Source organism: Eublepharis macularius, chromosome 5, assembly GCF_028583425.1.
Source record: "Eublepharis macularius isolate TG4126 chromosome 5, MPM_Emac_v1.0, whole genome shotgun sequence".
Classification (NCBI taxonomy): Eukaryota; Metazoa; Chordata; class Lepidosauria; order Squamata; family Eublepharidae; genus Eublepharis; species Eublepharis macularius.
This window is the reverse complement of record NC_072794.1, coordinates 171238395-171263276: the sequence shown is the minus strand read 5'-3', so window position 1 is coordinate 171263276 and position 24882 is coordinate 171238395. Positions and strand designations below refer to the sequence as shown.

At 47.1% G+C, this 24882-nt stretch overlaps 1 protein-coding gene across 2 annotated transcripts in view; it reads right to left on the bottom strand.

The window, feature by feature from the left end:
* Nucleotides 1-24545, bottom strand: part of MYLK2 (myosin light chain kinase 2) — a 41659-nt gene extending 17114 nt beyond the window's left edge. The window contains exons 1-3 of one of the 2 annotated variants that reach the window (XM_054980186.1): nt 24441-24545; nt 14517-15277; nt 9658-10052 (exon numbers count right to left, since the gene is read on the bottom strand). In XM_054980186.1, coding sequence (XP_054836161.1) covers nt 9658-10052; nt 14517-15133 — 1012 coding nt within the window. In that variant the 5' untranslated portion in view covers nt 15134-15277; nt 24441-24545. The remainder of the gene's footprint in view (nt 1-9657; nt 10053-14516; nt 15278-24440) is intronic. The other variant, XM_054980188.1, reaches the window with a different exon arrangement.
* Nucleotides 24546-24882: the final 337 nt, after the last annotated feature.

Genomic DNA, 24882 nt, shown 5'->3' with positions numbered 1-24882 from the left:
ATCAAAACCCCTCAACTGATGTCGGTTGTGCTGCGGACTCTTTGGACACCAACCTGCCCATCTCCCAACAGGGACTACAAACTCACCCTCCCCAGTCTCTGAGGCTGAAATCACATTCATGTTTGTAAAAAGTCAGAACAGGGTCTGGGAATTAACAAGAACACTACCAGAAAACAGGGGCTGCCCCTGGTAAGCAGGGACAGCAGGAATGCACGTAGTGGCCTACCTTGCAGGTCTGTTGTGAGGGCAACCAAAATAGACTGCCAAACCCTCTCCGGTTTGGCTGAACCATCCTGGTAGGGTTGCCAGCTCCAGGTCGGGAAATTCCTGGAGATTTTGGAGATGTATCCTGAGGGAGGCAGGGTTTGGGGATGGGCATCATGCCATAAAGCCCACCTGCCAAAGCAGCCATTTTCTCCCGTGGATCTGACCTCTGTGGCCTGGAGATCAGCAGTAATTCAAGGAGATCCACAGCCACCCTTGGCGGTTGGCAACCCTGTCCCACACTCATCTGATCTGTTCTTCCATGACTGCTTTAAGCATTCCTGCCTCATTAGAGATCTCCAGGAATTACAATTAATCTCCAGACTATACAGATCAGTTCCTCTGGAAAAGGAGCTGCTTGGGGGGGGGGTGGACTCTATGGCATTATACCCCACTAAGGTCCCTCCCTTCCTCAAACCCTGCCTTCCCCAGGCTCCACCTCCAAATCTCCAGGAATTTCCTGGCCTGGAGTTGGCAAATCAATGTTCCATCCAGGCTCCGTGAGACATTTGTGAATCCAAGGCATAAAATCCACATGGCACCCCCCCCCTCCAATGCAACAATAATTAACATTAGGCATTGTAAGATATGAAGGAATGTACACCGTCACGTTGTCTCCTATCCCAAGCTTCAGAGGGGACAATATTAGAATCAGTAAGATAGAGAGGTCAAAGACCTGTCTATCCTTACTCTCCCTCTAGGATCCTGGAGCCATCCCTTGGAAGTGGAGATTGCTTTCTCTTTCCTTCTTGCATCACACCTTCCTCTCTGTGTTTCCTCTTCATCTTTGCCAGCATATTTCTTTTCTGAAGCTTAAACCAGGCTCCACACTCACGCTGAGACCCGTGACTACGTTCCCTGCACGTATTACACTAGCGCAAAAAGCATGAACATCACTCCCATCCTACAGTCGCTCCATTGGCTACCTATCAGTTACCATGCTCAGTCCAAGGTACTGGTGATCACATACAAAGCTCTTCGCGGCCTTGGCCCAGCATGCCTATGGGACCACCTCCCTCCCTACGTCCCCTCCACGGCAGCTTCGCTCATCTGAACAGGGTCTCTTGCAGGTGCCAGGCCACACATGGGTGAAATCATCAGCAGCCCTTACATGGGCTTTTTCTGTGGTGGCCCCTACCCTGTGGTCAGGAGAGCCCCCACCCACCTGGCTTTCTGCAAACAATGCAAAACTGAATTATTCCAAAATGCCTTTTTCTCAGCTAAGAGGGCGGTATTGTAGGGATGGGGTCTCAGATGCTTCACTATTGAGTTAGGGACCATAGACTTCACCACTATGTTGCCTTACATATTATATGTTACATATTATGTGTCTGTGCTTCATGTTGTCTAATGTCAGTCCGAGAATGTTCTGTTTCAGCATTTCTTCTACTCTGTATTGGATCCTTGCTAATGCTATTTCTTTGTAAACTTGTATCTATTTACCCTATGGCATTGTTTATGGAAATGTCCTTGACACTGTATGGAAATATACTTGATACTGATTGTACTAAGCTCATACTGTGTAATCCGCCTTGAGTCTCAGTGAGAAAGGCGGGTTGTAAATGACCTAAATAAACAGGCGTAATGCACTTGAAGTTCATGAGCCTCAAAAAAATGAAGCGATACAAGAACATGTGCAAAAGAATTCCAGGGAGGATTGAAGCCATGGATCAGTTCAGACATTCCCACATGACTGCTGGAGATAGCCACCTCTCCATCAGGGCTCATTTCGAGGGGGAACGCACAGGAATGCAGTTCCGGCAGTTCCCCAAAGAGGTCACATGTCAGGTAGCCTCGCCCACCTAACATTTTGGGCCTGTTTCAGCCTGGATTGGGGCCGAAATGGCCCGGATCGTGCCTGTGACGAGTGGTGGATCACTCTCCCACTCATCAGCGGCCCGATCCTGACCATTTTGGGCCCCTTTTCGGCCATTTTCAGCCCCTTTTTGCCATTTTGGGACCAATTTCGGCCCTGAATGGCCAGGATTGGGTCCATGACAGCCAGGATAGGTGATGTCAGGGGGTGTGGCATATGCAAATCAGTTATGCTAATGACACACTTCCAGTGATGGCAAGGGGCGTGGCATATGCTAATGAGTTATGCTAATGAGTTCCTCCAGCTCTTTTTCTACGAAATGACCCCTGCTCTCCTTACGTATTGCTTGGGCCCCTCTTTCCCCAACACTCCTTTTGCAAACCACTTCTAGGTTTGTCTGTCTAAGCTGTTTGGTAAGGTGAGAGCCTTATTATCGTGATCTGGATAGCCAGGCAAGCCAGATTTTGTCAGATCTCAGAAGCTAAGTAGGATCGGCCGTGGTTAGTAATTGGATGGGAGACCTCCAACAAAGTCCAGGGTAGCAGAGGCAGGCAATAGCAACCCACCTCTGTAAGTCTCTTGCCATGAAAACCCCACCAGGGGTCGCCATAAATCAGCTATGACTTCACAACATTCTCCACCACTACAATAATAACTGCGCTTATAATAATATCACTTCTATGTTCTATATTTTGGAAGCAGAAAAAATTGAGAAGGGTCTTTGCATCACGGGTTGTGATGCGAGAAGCAAACTTTCGCACATCGCATGGAAAGATGTGTTGAGCTCCCAGTCCGCGGTATGCTGCCAAGAGATCGGGGATGGGGGTGGGGATTCAGAGACATTTGGTTTCCAAGTTGGGATTTTTTCCTACGCGGAGATAATCTCCATATAATCGCCTCTACTTGCCGGCTGGCCTTGTTGCTCCATTCTGGGCGCCAGGTGAATGCTTTTATAAAAATTTAACCCGGCATTTAGTGGGATCTAAAATTGTTCTGCTGACTTCAGCTAAGCTCCAGCTTGTTAAGAGAGCCGGTCTGGTGAGCTGATTAGAGTGCTGGGCAGCCATAACTGATCCAGATTCGAAATCCCCACTCAAGCCTGTAGTTCCCTGGGCCAGCCACTCTCTCTCGGCTTAACCTACCTCACAGGACTGTTGTGAGGATAAACTGAAGAAGGAAAACACATGCAGGCTGCCCTGAGCTCATTAGAAGGGAGGGTGGGATAAAAAGCTGGTAGCTTTTAATTGCATTTCAACCCATGTTATTCTATATATTGCACTTTTTAAATTGCTCACAAGCTGCCTCAAGATCCCCCAATTCTGAATCCCTGCTAGGGCTGCCCTCCTCCTAGGGTTGCCATCTCCAAGTTGGGAAATTCCTGGAGATCTGGGGGGTGAAACCTGGAGAAACCTGGAGAAAGTGGGGTTTGGGGAGGGAAAGGATCTTGGCATGGCATAATTCCATAGAGTCCACCCCCCAAAGTAGCCATTTTCTCCAGGCGAACTGATCTCTGTGGCCTGGAGACCGGTTGTAATTCCAGGAGATCTCCAGCCACTACCGGGAGGCTGGCAACCCTAATCCCTGCTCTGCCATGGGTGACCATGGCAACCAACCCAAAAAGGCCCACCGCTTCCCCAGGGCTCTGAACCAATCCTTGTGATCCAAATGATTGTCAGCCAATCAGAGCCCGTCAATCTCCACTCGATGGGAAGGGATGAGCCCGCCTCCCTTTAAAAAGGGAAGTGGGAAAAATTTCTCTCCTCAGACAGGGCCTTGGAGGCCCTGCTGATGTGTCAGATTAGCCAAGATTTTTATTTGGCTTTTTTCCCTTTAGGCTTAGGGGAGAAAGCTTATTTTTAGGCAATATAAATTAGTACTTTGGTAAAAATGTATTTTATTTATAAGCCAGACGCACCAAATCTACTTGGGCAGTTTCTGAGAGCCAGGGACTGTGAGGTGAAAGGAGTAGAAAGCTATACCTTTGAGGGAACCTGAGGTGAACTTTCTGAGGGAAGAAAACAAGAATTTCTCCTCAGTGTTTATTTAATATAGTAGGGCCCAAAGGATTGAGTCTCATGGGAGAAATGTTTTAACTGCTGCATTGTAATGGAGAATCATTTTAAACCCTTATAAAGTGAAATATTCCACACCTAACACTCTGTTGAACACCTTGCTGTTTTCTGTTAAATAAAACATGTTTTGCCTTCGCCTGTGTTTTATCTGTCCAGTCGAATACATAGGAAAAGTACAACCAATATTCGGGTCAAGTAGCACCTTTAAAAGAGCAACTAGTTTTCTAGGACATACCCTGGAAATCTAGTTTCCGGTAGGTAGCCGTGTTGGTCTGTAGTAGAAGAGCAAAATTAGGGTCCGGTAGCACCTTAAAGATCAATTAGATTTCCAAGGTATGAGCTTTCTAAGGGAGCTTTGACTCTTGAGGGCTCCTACTCTGGAAATCTAGTTGGTCTTTAAGGTGCTACTGGACCCGAATCTTGCTCTTCTACTACAGACCAAGACAGCTACCTGCCTGAAACTACAAACACTATTTTTATTATAAGCACAACAAAAGCTCTTATAACAGTGTCTGGATAAGAGACCTGTGGGAGGCGTGCAGTTTACATGATACCAGCCCTTCATCATGACCTCATGTCACCCATTCTCATGAAAGAGAGGCTAATGTGAGGGAACAGTAGGGTTCCCAGGTGCCCGCAAGTGGTGGGCAAACTCCCAGGGATTTGCCCCCTTGTCTGCCAATTGCTGGGTGATTGGCAGGAGGGGGCAACCTCCCAGAGCTTGCCTATCATCGGCAGGCACCTCAGGAGTGCACACCATGCACACGCTCCCTACCGGTGCAGCGACATCACTTCCGTAAGTGACGTCGTCGTGCAGCCCACAGAAGCATTTCCACACTTCGTTTGGGGCTGATTTGGGCAGAATCGGCTCCATGTGAAGTGCGGAAGTACAGAAGTAACGTCATCACGTCGTTGCTGGAGCGTGCGCGCATGCAAGGATTTAAAACAGCCTGGGAGAAGGTAAGTGACAGGTCCCAAACCTCCCAACAGGAGGATAGAGGGACCTGGCAACCCTAGGGAGCAGCTATTTTAGAAAGGTTCTAGGCAACTACTACAGAGGCATTTCAATACAACACAGGGTTGAGAAATTCCTGGAGATTTGGGGAGTGGAGCCTGGAGAGGGTGGGGTTTAGGGAGCAGAGGCAGCTCATCAAGGTATAATGCCATTGAGTTCACCCTCCAAAGGAGCCACTTGCTCCAGAGGAATTGATGTTTGTTGCCTGGAGATCAGTTGTAATTCCAGGAGATCTCCAGCTACCACCTGGAGGCTGGCAACCCTAATACAACATAATCCTGAACAGAAAGCCTCAAGCCCAGAGAACAGTTGCCTCCAAGCTTCATCCTAATCATTTTCCTCCCATAACCAACACAGTGTCCTTGGGCCACTCACACCATCTCAGCCTAACCTACCTCATAGGATTGTTGTGAGGATAAAATCAAGGAGACAGTAATGTAAGTTGCCGTAAGGCCCACTGGGGAGCAAAGCGGGGCATAAATAAAGTAAAATAAAATAAATAAGTACTTTGAGCGTATGTGAATACGAATGTGATTATTCATATGAATGCTAAGCATTTAAACCATATGACCGCAGGAAGCTTTACTGCCACCCTGTAAAGTAGGCCAAGATGGGCGCGACCATATTGCAGATGGGAAGGCTGAGGCCAGAACAGGGTGGCTTGCTCAGCTGAGGACTGACTGAGGAAATTCCCTGATGAGCTCACACGGTTTGCTTACACCTGGGCCATTTCCACACGTCTTACCTGTCTGCAGACCATCATGCAAAAGACCCGGAAGACACCATCTTCTTGTGCAAAATTGCACCAGGAAGATGCTGTTATCCGGGAGTTTTGCACAATTTCATGCAAAACTCCCAAATAACAGCATCTTCCTGGCGCAATTTCGCGCGAGAAAACGGTGTCTTCCGGGTCTTTTGCGCGATGTTCCGCAGGCAGGTAAGACGTGTGGAAATAGCCCAGCTTTCCCCCAACCACTCCTTGGCCGATTCCAGACGACTAACCTTAAGCTGTTTCATGCCGCCCTCTTCCGGATTGCGACGGGGAAAATGCGAAATATCGCGTTTCCTCACGCGAGTTTTGCGCGAGTTTGAACTTGACTGTTCAAACATGGAACAGCATAACAATAGCAAATCAAGGCAGTCAAAGTCTGACCAGGAGATTCTTTTCTTCTTTTCATGAGCTGCTTAACTAGTACTCCACCATTGTCAGCTCCACACTAGTTAAACTAGTTAAATTCCTGGGCTAACATATAGTACAACAACCCCCATGCCAGCTAAAAGTCAGAAGAGAAAAGGCAGATCTTTCCTGAAGCATCGATAGTGGTTTTCTCTGTAGAACCCATTACGTAGTTCAGGCAGGTGCCCCAGCGATTTGGGCACCTGGGTTGGTCGCCTGGTTTGCCACTACAGGAGAAACAGCCCTGGGGAAAGCACGGACCACTCTCTTTAAATTTAAATTTGCCACACACCCAAAGTGTATTGCAAATGCATGAAAAGAGACACAATTCCAGGTAGCACTAGGTTGGAATATGCTGGGATGAGCAAGAATGGAGACTGGATGTTAACTCTTCCCGTAGCCGTTTTTACTGATCTCACTTTGCCCCTCCTGCCCCATTTCCTATTAGCCGTTCAGGTGGAACCACACTGGTTCTTGTATAGCATCTATATGTTTCTTCCTCAGGAGCAAATAGCAGTTCTGTAGAGGGGGGATTACTGTTAGGAAAACTACAGGAGAGAAAGGGTAAATACCATCTCCCACACTCCATGGCAACAATTCACATTACACTTTATACTCCACCCCCCACCCGATAGCTGTTATTTACACTTTTAAAACAATATAGGAGATCTGTTCACAGACTGGCTCCAAAGAAGCCCTCGGACAGCCAGAGGGTTGTAGAAGATTGTTAGCAAGGCGTTACCAGCTTTGTCAAGTATTCCACCACTTGAATAAATTGTGCAAAAGTATCCTCTCCTGCCAATTGCTGCTTAGCTGTTACTGCTGCCATTTGCCTTGCTGCCTCCAGTCCAAAACTCAGACAGCTTCTTCTGTGGCCAGGAGTTGCCCCCACACCCTTCCAAACCCATCTTTGTAACCATAAAGGATGGAAACTTGGCTGTGTCCCTTTTTAAAAAGTGGTTACTCCTCCATATTTTAGACGTCTCTTGCCTCAGAAGCTCCACTGGATGTCCTCATAGCTATTTTCTTTCCATATAGGAACTTCAGCTTTCGAGAAGCTGAACGCTAAAAATCTCAAGTTCATGAATTATGGAGGATCCCACCACTCAACAAGGAAATTGCATGCACTCAGCCCAGCGGGCTACACCAAAAGAATGCACTCCCCCCTGCCTTTCTTTCCTGCATTCCCCCATTCAACGTACTCAGCATTGCCTTGTCAACATCCTTCCCCCCACCCAAATTCACAAGGTCACCCATTGAGAAGACAGGCTGTTCCAGCCAGCACAGCTGGTAGAAAGATCAGAGCAACACCTGATGCCCAAGTGCTCTGGTGCCTTGCCATGCCCGCCAGCTCTCGCAGGGAAAAGAATGTCATTCTGGATGTGGGTACAGCAAGGGATAGTCAAATGCAGGAGGGATGCAGGATGGCGTGCACGCCCCCCCCCCTCCCACTGCCCCCTTGCCACAGGTGGCTGCTTGGGACCTTTCAGCAAAATCCTGGCTGAAGGCATGCGCCGCTCCAGCAGAGGGAGACCAGCAATCTTGCCTGGCTGGAGATGGTAGGAAACCGGTCCAAAGCCAGAACCCTGCACAAAGAGGAGACCAGGGAGGGCAAACTCTCCATCCTGGAGATGCCAGTAATCCCCCTCTCGATAGCATTGCCACTTGAATTTGACACCAAACCATCCGTGCCATCTCAGCTGGAAAAATCAGGAGTCGTTTCTGCAGCTTCAGCAAGTTTTGCAGATTGCGAGCATGGCAAAAAGGTGTTCTCTGGGCAGGCGCTTGCCACTCTGTGCCCACCAAGGAACCAAGCAGTGGCCCTGGCATGGGAACTGAGGGAAGGAGCCATAGCTCACTGGCAAAGCTTTACATGCAGAAAGTCCCAGGTATCACCACTTCAAGGGTCTCTGATGACCAGAGTGAGGAAGGAAAGACCTTTCTCTGCCCGACATCGGGGAGATCTGCAGCTAGTCACAGCGGACTACACTGGGTTACGATGGAGAAATGATCAAGCTTTGGGCAAGGCTGTTTATCCTGTGCTGGAGAGAGGGAGAAGAGATATCCTATGCTGCTGAATGTGTTCCAATTCTCCACCAATGTATCCTCACCACTACCAAAAAAAACCCCAGGATTCTGCAACCAGCGCTTAGCGTTGCCAACTGCAGATTGAGAGGAGTTAGCCGTGTTAGTCTGTAGTTGCAAAATAGTAAAGAGTCCAGTAGCACTTTTAAGACTAACCAACTATGTTGTAGCGTAAGCTTTTGAGAACCACAGCTCTCTTCATCTGATGAAGAGAGCTGTGGTTCTCAAAAGCTTACGCTACAATACAGTTGGTTAGTTTTAAAGGTGCTACTGGACTCTTTACTATTTTGCAACTACAGAGTGAGAAATTCCTGGAGATTTGAGGGGGGGGTGAAGCCTGGAGAGGGTGGAGTTTGGGGAGGGAAGGAACATCAGCTGGATACGATGCCAATGGAGGCTGCCCTCCTCCTAGGGTTGCCAGCTCCAAGTTGGGAAATTCCTGGAGATCTGGGGGGTGAAACCTGGAGAAACCTGGAGAAAGTGGGGTTTGGGGAGGGAAAGGACCTCGGCATGGCATAATTCCATAGAGTCCACCCCCCAAAGTAGCCATTTTCTCCAGGTGAGCTGATCTCTGTGGCCTGGAGACCGGTTGTAATTCCGGGAGGTCTCCAGTCACTACCTGGAAGCTGGCAACCCTACCTCCTCCAGAGCTGTCATTTTATCCAGGAAGATAGTTTCAGGTGGGTAGCCGTGTTGGTCTGCAGCAGAAGAGCAGGATTCGGGTCCAGCAGCACCTTAAAGGCCAACGAGAATTTCGGGGGTGAGCTTTTGAGAGTCAGAGCTCTTTTTGTCAGATACCTGAAGCGCTGACTCTCGAAAATTCAGCCCCCCCGGAAATTTAGTTTGCCTTTAAGGTGCAACTGGACTTGAATCTTCATATTTTTTTCCCCAGGGCAACTGGTATGATCTGGACATCCGTTATAATTTCAGATCTCCAGGCCCCATCGGGAAGTTTGGCTTAAACCTACCAGCACAACAGGCAAATTTCAGAATTCCAGTCATTCTCCCCCCTTCTGTCTGCTTCGATTTCCCCATGCGTCGAACACTCACCACCCATCTTCACAGCCTCAAGAGAATAGAATCTTCCAGGTTTTTTTTAAAAACAGAATCTCAATCCAGACATTAGAAGCTCTGCCCAGAAATTCCTCTCCCTCGCTGTCCCCTTCTACATCCGCTTCCTGACCAATCTCTCTGCTGCCCGTAGAGGTCAGCAGCTTTGCGGCCTTACCCAAGACCAGGAAGGGGTCCTCTTTGCCAAAGTCTGGAGTGAGGTAGGGGCTGGGCGGGGCCTCCACTGCAAGAGCCCCAACTTCGGCTGAGGTTGTTGCATCCTCTTTGGACTTGGAAGACAGCTGACCGGCCGGACTGAGCTCCTCTGTCAAGATCTGGGCCGGGGCCTCACAGGAGTTCTCTGGAGCCAAATGAGGTGGCCCTGCCAAAGTCCTGCCTGCCTCCTTATCAGCTGGCGTGGGCTGTTCTTCTGCAGGTCCTTCTGATAAGCCAGAGACCTTCACTGGCTCGGGTTCCCCTGGGGTCAGGCCCTCTCCTGCAGGGGAAGCAGCTGCCTCTGGTGCATTCTGAGGTCCAGGAAGCGCCGGAGCTGCCTCGGGAACATCTTCGGGTCTGAAAGATGGAGACAGAACTGAGACCTCCAAAAGACACATCAGCCCAACAAGGTCAAAGAAGCCCTCGAGGGGAGGAACACTTCCTCACGGCATCCAAACTCTGCAAGTGCCCCCCTACTTTAAGTGCCCCCTACCTTGATTCAGTCTCCCTCTGTTCCATCCTGGCTATGACGACTGATTGCTTAGCATATGAGATTGAGCTGCAAGATGCTTGATCCCCAGGTCAAATTCTGCTGTGGATACCAACTTGCTAAGCAGCTTTAGGCAAGCCCCTCCCTCTCGCAGCCCCAGTTCCCCACCTGCAAGGTGAGTATAATACTAGGCTACCTTACAGGGCTATTGCAAGAGTTACAAGAAGACTGTGTGTGTCTGAAATCTGAAAGCACTATACAAACACTCTGTGTGTGTGTTATGTGCTGTCAAGTCGCCTCGGACCTATGGTAACCCTATGAATGAAAGATCTCCAAAATGTCCTATCATTAACAGACTTGCTCAGATCCTGCAAACTGGAGGACGGGGCTTCTTTTATTGAGTCCAGCCATCTCGTTTTGCATCTCCCTCTTTTCCTACTGCCTTCCACTTTTCCTAGCATTATTGACTTTTCCAGATAGAAACACTAAGAGTTTGCTATTTGTGGTTTGTCAGCAACTGGGAAAAGCAAGGCAGCCTTCTAGAGATCCCGTCAAGCTGCCCTTTCCTTGCTAGGAAAAGGGTGATTGGCAGGAAGGGTTTCAGGACACCCCAGTTTGATGGAACATACTTTTCTGGACCAATCGAATCAGGTCGCATTACATCTCCAAGGGTGCTCAGCCAGATACCAGTAATGGTCTTCAGCTGGTTAATTCAGGAAAGGCTGCCCTGGGGGTGCCCTCAAGCGATGGCATTGCAGGGTCAGAGCAGTTTGCCAACCTCTGCTATATGGGTCAAATTAGATGTGCCAGTAGCCCTGTTCACACATGACAGTAAACACATACACATCCATGCATACACCTGTTTGTAAGAAAGAACCAATGTCATTCGGACATCCGATTCTGTCATTTATGCCATATGTTTGTGTGACAGCCGTGTGGCGCAGAGTGGTAAGCGGCAATACTGCAGCCCAAGCTCTGCTCACGACCTGAGTGCGATCAAGGTTGACTCAGCCTTCCATCCTTCCAAGGTTGGTAAAATGATGAGTACCCAGTTTCCTGGGGGTAAAGTGTAGATGACTGGGGAAGGCAATGGCAAACCACCCTGTAACAAAAGTCTGCCAAGAAAATGTCATGGTGCGACATCCTCCTGTGAGTCGGTAATGACTCGGTGCTTGCACAGGGGACTACCGTAACCTTTTTAGTGTGAAATTTCGTTTCAGCTCTGATTGCTATCGCAACTTTCGGGCTGATCCTATGGCAATACGAACAATGGCCATTCCTAATGACTGCAGGCCTTATTTCAGTACTATTTATGTACTAGGAAATGGCTCTATCTAAACACCCATCAGGACATGGAGGAGGTGACCCCCCCCAGCTAAAGGGAGGGGGCAGGTGTATTTCTTCACACAGTTTTTTAGGGCCAAACTACAAGTGACACCTGACACAGGTTGGACACTTGCCAGCTTCCCTCAAGTTTTGATGGGAAATGTAGGCTGCTTGGCGGAATGTTGGACAAGTGACAGTTGAAAAGTCTGTTGGACAGCAGTCGGAGAGCCAATCTGCAAGACCAGGAGGCCTTCATTTCCCATCAAAACTTGAGGGAAGCTGACAAGTGTCCAACCTGTATAAGGCATCACTTGTAGCTTGGCTCTTAGATTCTGGAAGAGACATTCAGTGCAATCCTAAACAGTCACATCCTTCTAAAACCACATAAATCAATAGGATTAGAAAAGTATAACTCTGCTTTGGATTGTAGAAGGGGAATACCTGCTGGGCAGAAGTGCATGGGGGAGACGCAGGAGCTCTTTCTCTCAGGGGAATCTGATGTGGGGTAATGGATCTGCTGAGCATTTCTTTACTCCTAAAGAGCTGCTGTAGCACAGTGGTTAAGTGGTTGGGCTGCGAATCAGCACTTTACTGGTTCGAATCCCACTCCAGCCATGAGCTCAGTAGGTGGCCTTGGGTCAGCCACTCCTCTCAGCCCCAGCTCCCCAGCTGTATTGGGGGGATAATAATAACACTGACTTTGTTCACCACTCTGGGTGAGGCACTCATCTGTCTAGAAGAGCGGTATATAAGTGCAGTTATTGTTGTTGTTGTTGTTGTTGTTACTTTCTGTATTTATAAAATAGCAAAGAGTCCAGTAGCACCTATAAGACTAACTTTATTGTAGCATAAGCTTTCAAGAACCACAGCTCTCTTCATCAGATGCATGGAGGGCATGAAGAAACTGGCCAGAGATATATAGGGTCACACTAAGCCTGGATTGCGCATTCTACCTCTTTCCTGACTTTTGCAACTGCTTTGCATTTACATGGCCCCCACTTCCTGCACCCTCCCTCCTTCCCTTTACCACCTATATATATCTGGCCAGTTTCTTCATACCCTCCATGCATCTGACGAAGAGAGCTGTGGTTCTCGAAAGTTTATGATACAATAAAGTTGGTTAGTCTTCAAGGTGCTACTGGACTCTTTACTATTTTGCAGCAACAGATTAACACGGCTAACTCCTCTGGATCTATGTGTCTATAAATAAAGCAAAGCTTACAAAAATGCCATATTGATTTTATTGATTTTTATTTTTTTATTTTTATTGATTTTAACTTGTTCACTGCCCAGAGCCCCTGAGGATGGGCGGTTTATAAATTGAAATATAAATAAATAAAAAATAAAAGTATGTCTCACTGTTCTCCAAAGGGTACCTATACAGGTGAGTGCTGTCCTTGGAAAATCTCTCTGCTTGGAGAACTAGGGTCAGTGTGACAATATATAAATGCCCAGATGGCTTTTATGTATTATCTGTTTGCTGTATCTATTATTCTACCCTCACTGCTTTGTTTTTATTACCTATGAAATACCATTTTCTGCACTGTTTAACGCATCATGTTTAATATTTATGCTTTGTTTTAGATTTCTGCAATCCCAGCCCTGTTATAGAGTTTATTAGATATTTCACCGTATTGATCACCTTGATTTACACTGTATAATCAGCCTTGAGTCTCATTGAGAAAGGTCAAATATAAACAATGTAAATAAAGAACAGGTCAGTCCAGCATTATGCACAAACTGCAGGCAAGATGATAACAACAACAACAACATTCGATTTATATACCGCCCCTCAGGACAACTTAACACCCACTCAGAGTTATTATCTCTGTGTTATTATCCCCACAACAAAACACCCCATGAGGTGGGAGGGGCTGAGAGAACTCTGAAAGAGCTGTGACTGCCCCAAGGTCACCCAGCTGGCTTCAAGTGGAGGAGTGGGGAATCAAACCCAGCTCTCCAGATTAGAGTCCCGGCACTCTTAACCACTACACCAAACTGGCTTTCACACACAGAAGTAATTTCCATTCAGAAATTCATGCAAATCCCACATGTAGGTCATCAAATGGGACAAATCTACATGCATATAATCTGCCATATGCACATGCCCTGGGAAGCCACAAGGAAGATAACCAACCTCTCCTTCTTTGGAGGCTTTTAAGCAGAGGCTAGATGGCCATCGGACATCAATGTGGATTCTGGGAACCTCAGCAGATCTTGAGGGGGAGGGCAGAAGGGGTTGCATCAGGGCTTAGTTCTCGTGGCCCCTTCTTGCATGCCCAGGGTAAGGCCGATTGCCACTTTGGGGTCAGGAAGCAATTTTCCCTAGTCCAGTATGGCTAGGGATCCTGACAGTGTTTTGCCATCTTCTGGGCATGAAGTAAGGGTCACTGGGTGTGTGGGGGGGGGGAGGTATTTGTGAATTTCATGCATTGTGCAGGGGGTTGGACTAGATGACCCTTGAGGAGCCTTACAACCCTATGATTCTATGATTTTAAGGGGGACGAGGGCTGAAGACTTCCCAGATTTTCAACTGACCTCCAGGCCACAGATATCAGTTCTCCAAATGGCAGCTTCCGAAGGCAAACTCTGTGGCATCACAGTCCTGTTAAGTTCCCTCCCCTCCCCAAATTCCACCATCTCACATCTCCAAGAACTGCCAAAGCACTGGGAGTAAAGCTAAGCCTCAGCCATAGCTTTATTCCCAGTGCTTGCATCCTGCATACGTACATACAGGAAAGTATGCAGACATAAGGTCCGCAGGCAGGACGCACTCAGGTTGTGACGCTAATGTGAATTAGCTTGTGGGAGTTCTGCTGTTTGTAAAGCATCCCTAACGAAGGTTTGCACCCTGGCTTTGCAGATGCGGTTGTTTCCATGGCTCAGATTCGATACCTGGTCTCCACGCTGAATATGCAAATGTAGGGCGGCTACTCTACAAACATATTTACCACAGTAACCCGAAGCTGTGTCAGGCACAGAGTTGTAGGAGGCAGGAATATTACCTCGGCAGGTCTGCAGGGCAGCTGAAGCTTGGGAGAAGTTGGGGTTGCTTCTTTTGGGTACCGACAAGAAGGCCTTGATTCTGCTCCACTCCCTCTGTGTCACCTGAGCTCTCTCCTCCTGCTGGGACATGGCTTGGCTCTTCAGCGTGGCCCTGGCTCTCCATCACTCCCTTGGTGTCACTTGGGCTCTCTCCTCCTGCCGCCATGTGGCTTGGCTCTTCAGCATGGCCTTGACCCTCCGCTCCCTTGGAGCTGACTGGGCTCTTTTCTCCTGCCGCCATGTGGCTTGGCTCTTCAGCATGGCCTTGACCCTCTGCTCCCTTGGAGCTGACTGGACTCTTTTCTCCTGCTGCCATGTGGCTTGGCTCTTCAGCATGGCCTTGACCCTCCACTCCCTTGGAGCTGACTGGGCTCTTTTCTCCTGCCGCAGTGTGGCTTGGCTCTTCAGCATGGCCTTGACCCTCCTCTACTCCCTTAGCATCATTTGGGTTCTCCTCTACTGTTATGGCTTGTCCTTGTTTTTCAGCATCAGCCGTAGCCTCTTCTTTCCTGCCTGCTGGGGCTTCTCCTCTCCCTCCGGTATCATGAGCATTGCAAGACCCTCCATCCTTCTCCATCCTGCGCCGTTCTGGATGAGCGCCCCCTCTGCTCAACAGTTGTGTTTTAAACCAGATGCTCTGCTGTAATCTTCAGCCCAGCTTCTGCATAAGGAACACAAGGCCACACTTAGTTCCAACCAACCGCCAGCACACGGCCTTTCTCTGCATCACAAATCACAGAAATAAAATAGGTGATTGAAAAATATTTTGGTGAATGAGGTTTTCGGCAGCTCGTGTTTTTGTTTCAGACAAGCTTTGAAATGTTCAACACCCTACCAGCTCAGCAAAACTGATTTTAGGCCCCTGCTTGGCCGGGTGCCTCAAAGGCAATTACAAACACTTGGAACGAAAGATTCTTTGCCATAGTTATTTGCCCCATTGCTGATTATTTCCTCCCACTGATTGATCAGCTCAAACCACCCCCTAAAGAAGGTCCGCTTTGTAAAGTAGTACACAGCATGGATCCCAGGAACATTGCTAGGAAAATAGTAAAGAATCCAGTAGCACCTTTAAGACTAACCAACTTTATTGTAGCATAAGCTTTCGAGGACCACAGCTCTCTTCTGACGATGCATCTGACGAAGAGAGCTGTGGTCCTCGAAAGCTTATGCTACAATAAAGTTGCATCTGACGAAGACAGCTGTGGTCCTCTAAAGCTTATGCTACAGTAAAGTTGGTTAGTCTTAAAGGTGCTACTGGACTCTACTATTTTGCAACTACAGACTAACATGGCTAACTCCTCTAACTTCTAGGAACGTGAGCCAATCCATTCATCTTTGGTGTACTGTCTTCAGTTTGAAGGGAAAGAAATGGAGAACTTGCGCACTGTGCGATGATGAGAGGTAAGAGATGATTCCAATGTGCCCAGGGGGCAGCCAAAACTCCCAGCTGCACACGGAGAATGTACCCTCTAAAAATTCCCTTGAATGCTGACAGTTCACACAGCAGCAAGAAATTCTAGCCCTCTCTTTCCTTATTTTCCTCCAGTACAATGAAGTAGCCTTATACTGAGCCAGACCCCAAGATCAGCAAGATTTGAGTCCGGTGGCACCTTAGGGTCGCACTACAAGTGACGAATGACACTTGCCTGGCAAGTGAACAGACTCACGTGTATTCCTCCCTGTTCACTTGCCCTCCACTTGCTCTCCACTTAATCAAACGAAGTGCAAGTGAATGGCAAGTGAACAGGGAGGAATACACGTGAGTCTGTTCACTTGCCAGGCAAGTGTCATTCGTCACTTGTAGTGCGACCCTTAGAGACCAAGGAGATTTTCAGGGTATGAGCTTTTGAGAGTCACAGCTCCTTTCTTCAGATCCTCATCTCTAAGGTGACACTGGACTCAGAGCCTACCTGATCCTTTCAACAGGAGATGCCGGGAACTGAATCTGCAACCTTCTGCGTGCAAAAATACAAAAAACAGCCGTTGCCGTGATATGCTTACTATATAGAATACTTCATGCCACAATAAAAGTAATTATATACAATTTACAAAAAATCTCTTTATATGTAATGTGAAAGGCGACACATGAAAAACACTTATGCAATAGGCAAACAAAGTGCCAAGTGCTAAGTATATAACAATCTTCTTATATAAATATAAAGTGCTTGTGCCTATAGATGAGAAAAAATGTCTGTATGCAAGGCAGGGGCTGAGCCACCACCTCTTTGCCTGGTGGAGAGCGCTCTCAAGTCAGAGTTGCATACACTACATATGTCAGAGTTGCATACAGGTGCCAATACCTTTTAAACCAAAGTTGGTTTTGTTGAACTGCATTCCAGAGGAATTCAGTAAGGATCAGAAATGCTTTATAATATACACAGCAACAGTGCCTAGAATCTTATTAGCGTACTATTGGAAACGTCAAATAATACCTATGCAAGAAGAACTAGTGGTGAAGATAATGGGAGGGTGTAGAAATGGACAAATTGACTTCAATATTGAAAGGAAAAGGACTTGGAAGAGGACTTTGCTGGGCCTTGAACTCTGTTCCATGATTGGGCTAAAAAGAAGCATAAAGATTTGAGTGTATTGAGGATATAAAGGCTTTAATGTGATTTGTTTCAATTATCACAGTCTACCTATTTGGAGTACTAAATGATATGTAGAGTAATGTTGTAAGCAGATTATATAGCGTGTTTCCCCTTTTCCCCCTTCCTACCCCCCTTCTCTATCCCCATCCCCCGCTCCCATTTTAATTTTCTGAAAAGTTAATAAAATATAATTTTTTTAAAAGTCAGAGCTGACTTATGGGGACCCCTGGTGGGGTTTTCATGGCAAGAGACTTGCAGAGGCGGTTTGCCATTGCCTGCCTCTGCGACCCTGGTCCTCCTTGGAGGTCTCCCATCCAATTACTAACCAAGGCTGACCCTGCTTAGCTTCTGAGATCTGACGAGATCAGGCTCACCTGGGCTACCCAGGTCAGGGCAAAATGAAATCCAGCCCTCAAGTCAGGGTTGACTTATGCTGACCCCTGGTGGGGTTTGCCTGGCAAGAGACTAGCAGAGGTGGTTTGCCATTGCCTGCCTCTGCAACCCTGGCCATTATTGAATGTCTCCCATCTGATTACTAACCAAGGCCAAACCTGCTTAGCTTCTGAGATCTGACGAGATCAGGCTCAACTGGGCTACCCAGGTCAGGGCAAAATGAAATCCAGCCCTCAAGTCGGGGTTGACTTATGTCAACCCCTGGTGGGGTTTCCATGGCAAGGGACTAACAGAGGTGGGTTGCTATTGCCTGCCTCTGCTACCCTGGTCCTTGGAGGTCTCCCATCCAATTACTAATCAAGGCCAACCCTGCTTAGTTTCTGAGATCTGACTAGATGAGGCTCTCCTGGGCTATCCAGTTCCCCCTTCCCCTATGGAGCAGTAAGGGCTTCTGGCCATGGTAGAACTTTTGCAGAGGTGTTCCTGGCCATGCATGTGGAATTGATGCCATCCCATGCAAGGCATACCCCGTTCCTCCCTCTCTCCTCCAAGCTTGGCTCCCATCTGGAGCAGGTACTAATCAGCCTGTGCCAAGGAGTATCTCCTCATGAACTAATGCTGAGTTCACACTCTGCAACCTGATGCCACCTCACAGCAGGACATTCAGATGTTGCCGGGGGTGGGGGAGAGGATTCTTTGGGGCACATAAATATAGCACATAAATATAACAGGTCTTGTGACCACGCCATGGATTCCCATGGAATCGTTGCAGTATTGGGAGGGGAGGGGAGTGATAAAAGGCAGGGAAACAGCCCCCACCAATCTAAAAAATGGAAAGAAGCCCTATTGGGGTGGGAAAGGCGTGCCGTGTTTCCTCCCAATTAACCCAGCCAGATCGGGAAGTTCTGGGACCTGAACATGCTTATGAAAGGTTGTTTACGATCCCAGGGTTGGCGGAAGTGGTAGCCTGAGATTTCTCCACCTCCTTCTCTGTTTCACTGCTTTGCTCGACCCTCTTTCAACCAGGATTACATTCTTGGCATGCCCCTTATGCATTCTGTCTCAGCTAGAGTTGCCAACCTCCAGGTGGACGCTAGCATTCCTCCTGGAATTATAATTGACCTCCCGACTACACAGTTCACTTCCCCTGGCACATCTCAGCCACATACGCAATTTTCACTGTTTCCTTCTCCACTGAGCATTTAAAAGGACAGACAGAAGTCCTTCGAGTGAACAGCAGGCGGGGAAGAAGGATTCTAGCCCTTTCCTCCTTGACAAACTGGTTTTCTAGATGCAAGGAAACAGATCTGAAGAAGTATTTGAAGTATCTTGGTATCTGAAGAAGTGGGCTGCGACTCACGGAAGCTCATACCTGGCCACCAATTTTGTTAGTCTTACAAGTGCTACTGGAGTCCTGCTCTTTTCTACTAAATGCAAGGAGAAATTTTTTCAGGGGGAAGCATTCAATCATGCAATTCCCCGCCCCCCTGAAATGCTATAACCCAGCATGGCAAATCCATGCACTTCAGCTCTCAGAACCTGCCGAAATATCTTTAAAAATCAACCTGAAAAGATGTCCACCGGCAAAACAGAGGTAGGTCTCAGGGCCCTAGCACACGATGCACAAGATGACACCCAGTTCCAGGGATAATGTCTATCCCTTGGCAAATCTACACATAAAGGAGAATGAGACGCCTGACTTCCCCCATAAGTATCATTTTAAAGGGTAAAGAGTCCAGTAGCACCTTTAAGACCAACCAACTTTATTGTAGCATAAGCTTTCGAGAACCACAGCTCTCTTCATCAGACGCATCGATGCATCTGATGAAGAGAGCTGTGGTTCTCGAAAGCTTATGCTACAATAAAGTTGGTTGGTCTTAAAGGTGCTACTGGACTCTTTGCTGTTTTAAAGGGTAGGAAAACACTCCCTCACTCCCTCATTAGCCATCCAAATTCTTTGTATTTAAGAGCAATTAAAATGTCTTAAGGGATAACAAATGCATTTAATGACCTTTGGCACTTTGTGAATTGGAATACAGGTCGGAAGGCAAGCCCAAGAGCTGAGCTGCATAGAACTGTGTAGAGTTCTGCACTGAACAAAAGCTTGCTGCCTTTACTTCAATCAATCAATGTCTTTATTCGTTCATTGACCAGTACAAATCAGAAACAATAACTATATAGCAAAGTTAGGGGCAAACAGAATTGGTCCAAACAATGACCAAGAGTTAAAAATTTAAAATCCATGCATAAAATTTCACAATGAATTCTACAGGCCACTGAGAAAAATTTAACGCAGCTAATAGTGACCTGTTGGTTAACGCCCATTCAAAGTTTCTTTAAAATATCGGCATCGGAGCATCCCATAAAATTTTTAAGCAGAGGGGAAATTATATTTTACCGAGCTTCCTGATAAAAATGACAGTAAAACAGTACATGTTTGACTGATTCCACCTCTTTGTTGCCACATGGACAGGTTCGCTCCTTCATAGGAGTCTTTTTATTTCTCTACTCTAGGATTCGCCATCTCGCCAAAGCGAACACTCTCCGTTGTCTAGATACTTCCAGGAGAGAGAGATAAAGTGCTGGAGCAACAACATATTTAAGCTTATCTGGGAACAAAAAGTTTGGGACATTGTTGATACCTCTTTGGTGCTCTAGACCAAGCATCCTTCGTTTGAGCAATAGTTTTGCTCCATCATAACCCATTCATAGAGCAGACCCAATTTAGAACATCTCGCCAAAGCGAACACTCCTTCTCCCAAGAGGACTGAAAATTGTCTTGTAGGGTGAGAGCTCTCAGCCCCTTTGGGTTGTACGCCAATGCTACTTCTGCTTTGTCAGACATATCATTTGGGAGGCTCCCACTTCTCTTTGACGTGGAATCACCCCAGCAAAAAGGAAGACACCTTGGCAGCTTGCAGCCTGTGTGCACTGCCCATGAGGCTGAACCCTGGGTGAGAAAACTTGGCCTTTGTGTAGAAGAGAAGCCCAGCGGGAGAGCAGCTCCTTCTCCTCAAGGGCAGAAAAGGTCTGTAAATAGTCTCAGAATTTGCTTGGGCTTCCCTGGCCCTTTGGCAGCAAGTGACTTCTGAGGCTGGCTGATGGTCAAGGAGGACCCTTATTTGGACCGAGTGTCAGACACCCTCATCAATTTTCTGTGGATTTATGGACAAAGGGATTTTGACGTTGGGAAAAAAGAGACAGCTTTCAACTGTTATCTAGAGACAGAGTAAATTTGACACGTTACCAATATTTGTTTTGGAGAAAATCGGAAACCTTTTCGTTTATATAGTTTGTTTTTCCTTTGGTTTCCCCCCCCTGTATTATGTATGTTTTGTTATTCTTCTTTGTTGATTAGTTGCTTTTGTTTGTTTTATTAGTATTTGTGTAATTGTAGTGTTTTAGACTTGTTTTTAATCAGGGATTTTTTTAAGCAGGAACTTGGTGGAACGGAGTTCCGGCACCTCTTGAAAATGGTCACATGGCTGGTGGCCCCACCCCCTGATCTCCAGACAGAGGGGAGTTGAGATTGCCCTACGCGCCGCTGAGCGGCGCGGAGGGCAATCTAAACTCCCCTCTGTCTGGAGATCAGGGGGCGGGGCCACCAGCCATGTGAACATTTTCCCCGAGGGCAACCCACTGAGTTCCACCACCTCTTTTCCCAGAAAAAAAGCCCTGTTTTTAATAATATAATTTTTTATATTATAATTTAATAATATATATATATATATTTAAAAGACATGTTCATCAGTTCATCATTTGCCTCCTGACTAATCACCTCCATAATTCTTATCCTCAAATGTAACTGCCGTCTCGCACACTTAGGGCTCCCAAGTTCCAAGTGGTAGCCGGCGGTTTCTTGGAATTTCGACTGATTCCCAAGACTACAGAGGTCAGTTCCGTTGGAGAAAATGGCTGCTTTGGAGGGTGGACTCTACCCTGCTCAGGTCCCTCCCCAAACCCCGCCCTTCCCATACTCCGCCCTCACATCTACAGGACTTCCCTGTGAGCAAAACGGGCAAGAGAAAAGCCATATTACCAGCACGCAATTCAAAGTAGCTTAGCTTGCTTGGCCTTGAATGTGCAGCTCCACTTGAAACAGCGAGAACAGAGCTGCAAACTTAAAACTAGCCAGATAAGGAAGAAGAGAAAGTTCCACTTAGAGCCAAGAAGCAGACGAAGTAAAGGAGATGGCCTTTATCTCAGAAAGGGACTTTATCTCAGAAAAGCAATGTATAAAAGACCCTCCCCTCCATTTTAGGGCGGGCTCAGAGCTTTTGCTGTATCTATACCCTGAACCCCTTTATTCCTAGAATAAAGTTTTTCCTCTTTCAACGTTCTCCAGACTGGTATAGTTATTTGGGTAAACCGAACCAGGTCAAATGAACGTGCTATTTTTGCAACATTCCCAACCCAGTGTTGGCAAACCCAAACTGATTTGCCCACCAATTAAGATCACCTTCTCCAGCCCAGCTCTGCAGGCCCACGCCTTCCAAAATGAGACAGACGCCATCCAGAGACGAGGCATTTTCAGTGGTGGCACCTCAGCCATGAAATGCCATCCCTACAGAGGTCTGCCCAGTTCCGGATCTGAATTCTTTTATGCACTGAATAAAAAAGTTATTATTGGCCTGGGCTTTTTTCTTTGCAACCGGATGGCCCTCCATCACGTTTTATTAAATGGCTGTGGTTCTAAGCTGACATTGATGAGTATTTTCTTTTCTGCTGTGCAGCCTTTTGCTTTTCTTTAACCTGCTGTACAATAAAATAAGGAGCTCCCAATAAAATAAAATACAACTAGTAACATGTAATAACATACAATGCATTTTATTTTAACGTAAGCTGCTTCGAGCAGAATACTGGGGGCAGAGGTGGTCCCGACACCCAGGTTTTTTTGTATTCTCCCCGTGGGATTCTCCAAGAACCTTGGGGCAGAGCTCCCAGACCCTGATGGTGTGAAAATCATAACATCTGGGGGTTGTTTCCTTCCAGCTGTCTATGAGTGGAACTGGATTGCTCCCTGTCTTCCTCTTTATCTAGCTTCTCCTTTTGACTCCCCCTTAAAAGCTCTCACGGGGACCAGGGAGCATTGCCTAAACCAAAAATCACACAGAACAGGGGGAATAGTGAGAAGGGGTAAGACACATCCCCCCCGGTCCTTTTTGAACCAGAGAGGAGTTGATGGGCTTGCAACTTGCTGATGGCTTGGCCATATCATGAACCAGCAGAAGTGTTTGGGCACCTTAAAGACAAAATACATTTTATTCCAACCCAAATCCTGACTTTAGACCAAAAAAGCTTATTCTAGAGTAAAAAAGATTTATATTCAAAGGTGACCAAAAAACACCCTCTCCTTCTCTCTCAGAAATTTTGTAATTATGAAAGTCTGACAGTTTGAAATTTTGGGAATGTTCTAATTTTGAAATTGGGAATTTTGAAAGTTTGGAATTTTGTAATTTGTTAGTTGTGCAAATTCTATTTAATCATTGTATGGAGAATAAGTATTAAAAATTTTTTTTTAAAAAAAAAACCCTCTCCTCTTTATTTTAGCTGCATTCTTAATCCCCCCCCCAACCATTTCTTCTTGTGATAACACACCGGAAGCAAAGTAGCTTAAAAATTTTAACTAATTACAAGTTGTAATTGTAGATTCTTTATTGTTACTTGTCATATGTTTTTATTGTTATATTTAAAAAATGGAAAATTAATAAAAAAAAATTTTTTAAAAATTAACTAGAGTGTCCCTTCCCTTTCATCCCTACTAGTTAAAACTGGTCATTGCCAGATAACAAACTAAAGCTTTAATTAAGCCCACCGATGATGCCTGGCTCTTCCTTTTCTTCTGGGCTGGCCTGTAACCGTGCACACATGCCGAGGAGAGCATGGATTGTTATGTCAGTCATGCTCCAGTTGTACAGAATATGCACCCCCTGCTCCCCAAACGGCCCAAGAAACAGATGTTCTTAAAGCCTACAAATTCTTAGCTCCCAAATTGTACACAAAAACCCTGCTTTGCACACTTTTCCGTGCCTTGTTTCTAGCTATTTTGTTCTCCCAAGTTTCCTCCTTAAGAGGTTTCTCACAAGTCCTTTCAAAGATTAAGGCTTCGTGCAGGCAACATAACTTCCCTTTGGACAAAGAGGGTGGCCCTCCTACAACCAAAGAGCCACCAGAGATTCCAAAGGGCACAACTGCTTCGGTTTTGCATCCAACCCATATATATGCCCTGGGGTGGAAAGCTGATGAGCTGCAAAAGGCGCCTGCGGAACAAGTCCCTCCTGGGGTGGAGGCACAAAGAAGAAACTGCTGGCATCAGCAACAGGCAGGCCAAGAAGTCTTGAAAATAGCCACCCGGAGAAAGACCTTGACACAACACCTGTCCCATCCTCAGCTGCGGACGATTCACCAGCAGAAGCCTCAGTGCTGATGCAGACCAGAGGAGATTCCAACAGCCATGCCAACCTCCTTAAGTGCTAAGAGCAGCCCATGGGATTTGGGGAGCTGGAAAATCCAATCAGTACCACTCCCCCTTCTCCGGTAATGAACGTGGGGAACTATCCACCAGGACGGTCTCTTGTGTGAGCCTCATGGAATCGGCCAGGATCTGCATAAAGAGCTCCCCGTCGTCCATTCTGCCCCCTCCCCTGGCCTGCCTCCTAAGAAAGAACTCCTCTGCCTGCTATCCCCACAAATTCCCTGTGTAAGAATGACCTACCAGAGGTGGAGTTTACCTGGACAGGTCAGAAACCTGTTCGGAGATTCCTTCTGGCCAATCCAGAGAGAGGCTCAGAGCAACGCTGCAGGTTGGAGCACCCGGAATCCTGTCTAACCCAAGTAACCCCCAAAGAGAACAGACCTCCATTTCTACTCTCAGGGAAGGGGTGCAAGCAGGTTACCTACCGTTGCTGCTGCTGTGGGCCGTCAGCACGGTATTAAAAGTAGGACAGAGCTGTCCCCCTTCTATACTCGGTGTAACGGAGCTGGATTAAGCACGGGGAAAGAGGAGTATCTTTTACCCCCAGGTTGCAGGCAGTTATGAGCCCCTTGCGGTCTGTCTTTCAGGCCACCTGTTGCTCTTGGCCTCCATTCAAAGGACACTCCATTCTGCCACGGGCCTCTCCTGCCCGGAGGAGATGGGAATTCAAACAAACAGAAACCAGATGACCGAGCCACCCCTCCTGAACTCTCCGCTCCCTGTCGCTCCGCCAAAGAAGTTTGGACAAGCCCCCCCACCTCCAATCCACCAGGAATTTCAAAGCCAGTAGCTGAGCTCCTAAGATGAGGATTTTGAAAATAGTTTCAGGTGGGTAGCCGTGTTACTCTGTCGTAGAAGAGCAAGATT